Genomic DNA, 7,513 nt, shown 5'->3' on the forward strand with positions numbered 1-7,513 from the left:
ACCAACTTCATCCTCTGTATTTAATAGAAGACTTCCTAGAAGCACTGCCTTCAGGAAGGGTATTAAGAAGCAACCTGTTAATACATTGAGTGAGGTTCAGCCTACTAATGTCAGTGTTAGGAGGAAGGTGTGTTTTAATTCTGGTGGGGAGGATGACGATGATGATGAGAGTGGTGATGACTATGTTGCATCAGGGGTAAATGAGGGTTCAGATTCTGATGGTGAGGTAATACCTACAAGTCCAGTTCCTGCAGATGAATTGGAGGGAGTAAAGAAAGTTCCTAAGGTGAAGGATAACTGGAAACCTTCTCAATGGTATGGTTTCATAGATGATGATAATGATGATGATTATTTCCAGCATTTGTTTAAAAATGGAGAGCTGTATGAAGAAAGGGATTTCGGCAAAATAGAGTTAAGGCCTTGGATGATATTCACTGACAAGATACATTTGAAGGACACTATTAAGGATTATGCTGTTCAGGAGGGGTTTGCTATTAATGTTGAGGCTGCGGACAACAAAAGATACACTATTATTTGCTACTCTGAGGCTTGTGGTTGGCGGTTGCATGCTAGCAAGTTGCCTGATGGTAGAACCTGGGCTATTAAGAAGATATGGCCCAATGTTCATACTTGCAGGGGGTTAGAGACATATAACCCTATATGTAATGTGAAATGGGCAGCTAATAAAGTGATGGAGGACATTAGAGCTAATCCTAACATTCTAGGAAAGGCTTTAAATGAATTGTTGTTTCTGAGATTTGGTGTTTATATGAAGTAGGCTACTCTATACCGGTTGAAGAATTATGTCATTAATATGTTGTTTGGGGGACATGATGAGTCCTATGCTAAGCTGCCAATGTATGCTGTAGTTGTGAAATATACTAACCCAGAGTCAAAAGCATTTGTTGCCTGGATTCAGACAGAATGCATAGATAGGAGGCTGTTATTCAGTAGCATATTCATCTCATTCACTGGACAATGGAAGGGCTTTCTTAGGGGTTGCAGACCTTTGATTGGTGTTGATGGAACACATTTGAAAGGAAACTATGGAGGTATCCTTCTGACAGCTGTTGGATTAGATGGAAATAATGAGATATTTCCAATAGCTTATGCCATAGTGGGCCAAGAAGATAAAGAGACCTGGTCATTTTTCTTTTGGCATTTGCTAAACATTGTCAAAGAGTCTTCAAGGGAGGATTGGACAATAATTTCAGATAGGCAGAAGGTAAAAATTTAGCCTAACATTTAATTTCATTTTATTCATTGTTATCACACAAGTGTTTTGATCACTTTTTTTTTTTTTTTTTTTTGTCTTAGGGAGTGGACTTGGCTTTGACTCAAGTGTGGCCTGAAGCAGACAGGAGATACTGCTGTAGGCATTTGAGTAGGAATTACAAAAAGGCTTTCCCTGGTCCACTTATGTACATATTATTCTGGAGGGCTTGCAATGCCACTTCATTTTTCACCTTTAGGAAGGCCATGGAAAGGCTTCAAAAGGAAGGAGGGGATGTGATGAAATGGTTTGCAGACTTGGGTCAGCAATCAAAGTGGAGCAAGCACAAGTTTGATCCCAATGTGTGCAATGACTCAAATACTTCAAATTTTGTTGAAAGCTTCAACTCAACACTTGGGATAGACAGGTGCAGACCTGTGTTAACTCTACTTGAAGGTATATCAAAATACTTCCCTATTCTTGTAGTTACCAATTATTTTGATCTTAACTAAACCAATTTCTTATTTTCCAATGTAGGGATCAGAAGAGTATGCATGGTTAGGCTTGCAACAAGACATGAAAATGCCATGAGTTGGAAAAATGATGACATATGCCCGAAGATTGCAAAACTAGTGAAGGCAATTGGTAAAGCTAGCTCAACTTGCAAGGCTTATAAGTCAAAACCCGGGGAATATGAAATGCATGAGGGAAAGTCTCAATTCCCCCTAAGTCTTAACCAGAGAATATGTTCATGTGGGGCTTGGCAACTATCAAGAATCCCATGTCGGCATGCAATTAGAGCACTAGTGGATGGAAAGTTAGATCCACATGAGTACGTAAGTTCGTGGTACTCAGTTAAAACATACAAGCAAGCTTACAGTGTTGGAATAAACCCTGTTCCTGATCAAGACCAGTGGCCAGAAAGTGAAGATGGGAGAATTATAGAGTCACCAAAGATGAAGAGGGGGATTGGAAGACCTAGTAGGAACAGAAGAAGAGAAGAAGGTGAGGAACAACCAGGAAAAAGATCAAAGACCGTGAAATGTTCTAACTGTGGGTGCTTTGGACACAACTCAAGAACATGTAAAGGGGGGCTCACTAGGAAGGAGTTAAAGGCAAGTGAGCCTGTTGTGATACAGAATCCAAGGGTAAGAGATCAATCCAATGCATCAAAGTCAGCTAAGGAAGCTACTCAGACAATTCTAACAGCCTCACAATTGCAGAGTCAGCCAGTTAGCTTATCTCAGTCAGAATCTCAAGTTTGAATAGCTCTGAAATGTTTGAACTTCTAGCAAGTTTTTTTGTTATTTAAAATACTATTACCACCTTCAACATTTCTGTTAGCTTTTATAACTTTTTTTTTTTTTTTTTTTTTTTTTTTTTTTGCTAAAACTATGTTTAGTTTGCTGTCAGAATTTTATGTAAGCCTAGTACTTGGATTGATATTGGTATGGAAATGACAATGTTTGGGTTTTAAAGAAATTTTCTTTCAATTTTGCCTTATTACAGGTGGAAATATGTTTAAATTAAATGAAATTTATATCATTAATTTTTGTTCTAACAGGCAAAGAAGCTCATGATGATGATGGACCTGCTACTGTCATGTCTTATTATTTGGTTTCAGGTTTCTCCGCAATGCTTTATGTTTTCAGCTACACAGAATTTGCAGTAGAAATTCCTGTTGCAGGTGGTTCATTTGCTTATCTAAGAACAGGATTGGGAGATTTTCTTGCATTTATAGCAGCAGCCATTAGGTAACACTCTGTTAGAAGGCATTGTTGGGAGTGCAGCAACATGTAACAATACTTTAACCAAATTTATTCTATTTCAGTACTTTAACCGAAACTCCATTACATAAAATGCCAACACAGATTACTTCACTTTAATGCAACAACTATCAAAATCAAATACATAACAACAACAATTCCTAATCCACATGCCCCTTCCAATCTTGCTGCCAAAAGAAGAAAAGCCAAACCAGAAGAACCCCCCATATAATCAAAACCAAAAAATTAAATAAAAAATAAGGGAGGTGTTGAGAATGAAGATGTACTGTGACAGATGCTTATATAAAAGATGGAGAATTACCTATTTTGGTGGGTAATAGTGCTTAGATTTTGAATTTGTGAGGGAAAAGTTGGTGGGAAATATTAAAAAAAAGGGGGTATTTTAGACATTTTATGCTTTTGATGACCTAAATCTGTATAATTAGAATGTTATTAACGTTTCATTAACAGCCTAATCACACTAGTTAAGAAGTCGAAACCTCGGGTGTACCGTTGATAATAAAAAATATAGTAATGGTACCATTGAGAAAAGTCAAAAGCTCGGGTGTACCATTGATAATTTCCCTTGATATTTTAAATGTCATACTTTTAACTATTCTAACTTTAGCTAAATCTTTACTCTGTTGGATTTTGATAATTATGACTACTTTATGAAATTAGAAGTTTAGTCAACTCCCATATGCCAGATTTGATATTGTTCATTGACAGATGAATATACTTTAATTTATTTTATCAATAAATTTTTTGCTCTTATATTTATATAGCGTTAATTTGCAATTTAAAATGCTAATGAAACACATTTTGGATTAAAAAATCACAAAATTAAAGTTGATTATTTGTAAGTGAATCAACATTAAAAAAAATAAATTAAAAACATCTAAAAATAATACAAAATTTTAAAGGGGCCTTTTTCTATTGTTTTGCCTACAGCTTATAAAATGTCCTAAGCTCACTTCCCTACTAGTTCGGTCCTAAGCTCACTTCCAATTGAACCCAATCAATTACAACTTGAATCAGCCTGGTGACTATCTTTATTTTATTTATTTATTTTTTTGACGGAGACCATCTTTATTTTTTTTCAAAGGTAGTGACCATCTTTATTTGAGATATATTCAATGTACCGTTTAATCATCTCATTGCATCAAAAAAACAGGTTTAATTTTTTGGGATAACACTTTCAACTATACTTGACTTACTATAATAATATGGAGTATTATATATTTCCTCCGTTTTTATTTAGTTTCAACACATCCCTTTGGCACGCATGTTAAAAAAGATATTAGACTAGGTAAACGGATAAATTAAATTACAAAATTTTAACATCTATAAGAAGAAAAAGATAAGTTGCTACGGTTTAAATTTCATAGCTTAATTCATTCGTGTACCTAGTTTAATCACCTCATCGATAAGCGTGATAAAAGGCGTGTTGCAAGTATAAAAAAACAAAGAAAGTATAAAAGGTGTGTTGCAACTATACTTGACTTACCATAATAATATGGAGTATTATATACTAGATTTAACCTCGTATATATAGTTACATACTATTTGTTATATGTTAACTATGTGGCAATGGAATTTGAATTATTAAATCTCATTCGTTACTTCTTTTTAGTGGTGATTGAATTTTTTTTAATTCTAAAAATAAAATATTATATCTAACTTTTAATTCGTCTTGAGCTTGGTCGATTAGTTAACCCGCATATACATTATGTAAGCACACGTTGACCTTAGTGTTAACTCGCTGGTAGCTTGGTCTGTTAATTAACCTCCATTAACCATAAGGCCATAACCTCTATGGGGTGTTTGGTATTGTGGGATTTTGAGGTGGGAATGAGATTATTAATCTCAAGTCTCCATAAACCCATAGTTTCATGGGAAATAGATTAGGGAGTGGGAATAAGTTAGGGATTATTGACCTTCTATTCCAACAATTTAATTACCTAGGGGAAGTAAGTACTCCCTCCATCCCTTTATTACATGCTTGTATTCCTTTTTAGGGTGATCAAAATTAAATATCTGTTTCTATTTATAGGTTGTACTTTTTTACAATATAATTCTCTTTTTGATGATTTGTCACCCTTTTTCCTTTTCTTTTTTTGTACTTTAACAACAATTCCCAATACTTTCTCTCTCCTAATTCCCAACCACTTTTTCTTTCTCTCTATCTCTCACTAACCCCACATGCATATTTATACTCTCAATTACTCCCGTACAGAATGAGAAATAGGCATGTAATAAAAGGACGGAGGGAGTTGTAAAATGATGGGAATCTCTAGCTAAATAAAAGACATAATTCCCCTTAATTTATTAATGCATATCAAATTTGAGATTTAAAATAAGGATATAATAGTGAATTTGGCCTTTAATTTTAATTTTATTCCCACTTAGATGCTAAACAAGAGATTGGGAATATTTGATAAATTCCCATTTACCAATTCTCATTCTAGCTTTAACTTTATATTTCACAAATTCCCATTCCCATTCCCACATGCCAAACACCCCATATGGGTAATGGAGGTGTAATACTATAAAGAGTTAAGACACCGTTCTTTAGATCTGCTCTGCTCTACTCTGTTGAAATCTGTTCTGCTCTATCTGCTATGCTGACTCCTTGAAGATCAAAAGAACAGGACCTAACTCATGTTACAACTCATGTTACACAAATCGAAACATTTATTAACATTAAAACCTTTTTCCTTTTTTGGTGATGAAAAACTGAACATCTCCTTCTAGCCTACAAAAGATTTATCAAAATTCAACACCCCTAGTCTTTGTCCCTGCGCTACATTCATCAAAAACGAAGAAATGAGAGAGAAGATGAGAGAAAGGTCGACCATGAACGCCATGAGGTCTGGCTTAGTAGTTCTTGGTGCACTCGCTTTTGGTTACTTATCCTTGCAACTCGGCTTCAGACCCTTCTTAGAAAAAGCCCAACGAACTCTCGAAATCGAATCTCAATTAGACCATTCTCAATCTCAATCTCAACAACAACAAGAACAATCCTTTGATTTTCCTGATGATTCATCTTCCACTGTACGCGACTGAACTTTCATTTCTTTTTTAAAGGTAAAATTCCCTTTTCTCTTCCTTTGGGTACTTGCTTAATTCGTGTATTCTGGATTTATTTGTACAATTCTGAGCGTTTTTGATCAATTTTATGATATTCTTTATTTTATTAATTATCTCTGTTTCCTGAATTTGGTTGATGGGTGTTTGTAATGTATATTTGCATTTTGAATATAAATTTCAGTCATTTGTGAATTGTGATGTAAGAGGTTGTTGATAATAGAAATAGATGCCTTCACATTTTACACTTTGTGACCTTAGTTTGATTATAATGTCTGTTAGAAACAAAAATAAATTGTGGGTGAAGGATGAATATGGACTGCCACCAATATATTTACCAATGTAAGATTAGATAAGTCGCGAGATTGATGATTCGAGCTTTTAGTAACAATGACTCATTGTTTGATGGGGAACTAGTTAATTGAGAGGGGATGTGAACTTATGATCACTAATAAGATATCCCGAGTGGCTTCATTTATATGGCCTGTTTAGTTTGATTGGAAAATAGCTAGTGGGATGAAACTAGATGAGATAATGAAGGGATAAATGATAATCATTACTATGATAAGTTGTTTGGCTAAGCTATGGTATGGCTTTTATTGAGTTCCCGAAACTAGTTGTTTTGCTTGAATATAGAATCAAACCTCTTCGTGTTTGAATTTCTTTCTAAGCATTCTTAGCATTGTTGTGATATAAATTCAATTGGAGCTAATGGGTTCCAACTTTGTTTACTTGAACAAAATGATTATTTAAGCTTCTTGACTTATTGGTGCTACCGTTTCTTTCTCGATAATTGCAATTAGAAATTTGGCTCAACAATTGCATCAACTACCATGTTCAAAAATGTGATTTTCATCTGCTTGTTGGAAGTTTGGTTAATAGCTAATTTATATGGCTGCTATAAGCTCTGTTAAATGTAAACAGCAGTCATCACCTTGTATGATTGAAACAAAGTAGGACTTGCTCAATTTATCAATTCACCTCTGAGTGCTGATCAGTGACTGCATTAAGTAATGAAATACTCACGTTGTACCAACTAGCCTAGTTATCAGCTTATAGTGTAATTTAGGATAGTAATATGACAACTGAATCGGAGATTACAGTTTACAGCTAAATTGGAACAGAGGCAATAAATTATTATTTTCACACCTTGTGGTCACCTCTGGTAGACTGTTCTCTTTATCATTTGTTATTAAATATAAATTTTATCAATGTTGATTGTTGAACAGCAAAGAGTACTCTGAAAGTAGCTGAAGATTAAACAGTTGTTGACATCTAGAACATAGAATTATCTAGAAACAAGCCTTGGAAAATCAACTACCTAGTTTCTTGGAAGGGGTTGCAAAGAAGGGTAACACCAGAATCATTTGAAGTACCACCTCAAAAATTTGCCACCACAACTACACATTTCACCCACTTTTCTCTTTAATATTTAGTACTACCGCAT

The 7,513-nt window shown here is 34.7% G+C and overlaps 1 protein-coding gene across 1 annotated transcript; it reads left to right on the plus strand.

Annotated features, from left to right (window-relative positions):
• Nucleotides 1-814: 814 nt before the first annotated feature.
• Nucleotides 815-2,971, plus strand: LOC145580914 (uncharacterized). Its single transcript, XM_081637997.1, has 5 exons — nt 815-1,225; nt 1,318-1,520; nt 1,614-1,669; nt 1,751-2,437; nt 2,778-2,971. Exons 1-5 carry the CDS (start codon nt 815-817, stop codon nt 2,969-2,971), a joined length of 1,551 nt encoding a protein of 516 aa, XP_081494123.1.
• Nucleotides 2,972-7,513: the final 4,542 nt, after the last annotated feature.

This window comes from Chenopodium album, chromosome 15, assembly GCF_948465745.1.
Source record: "Chenopodium album chromosome 15, dcCheAlbu1.1, whole genome shotgun sequence".
Taxonomy (NCBI): Eukaryota; Viridiplantae; Streptophyta; class Magnoliopsida; order Caryophyllales; family Amaranthaceae; genus Chenopodium; species Chenopodium album.

Bases quoted from the DNA above. Each gene is read 5' to 3' on its own strand.
- LOC145580914 (XM_081637997.1), top strand. From the start codon at position 815: ATGTTGTTTGGGGGACATGATGAGTCCTATGCTAAGCTGCCAATGTAT. The intron at 1,226-1,317 runs GTAAAAATTTAG...TTTTTGTCTTAG, and splicing joins TAATTTCAGATAGGCAGAAG to GGAGTGGACTTGGCTTTGAC. The intron at 1,670-1,750 runs GTATATCAAAAT...TTTCCAATGTAG, and splicing joins TGTGTTAACTCTACTTGAAG to GGATCAGAAGAGTATGCATG.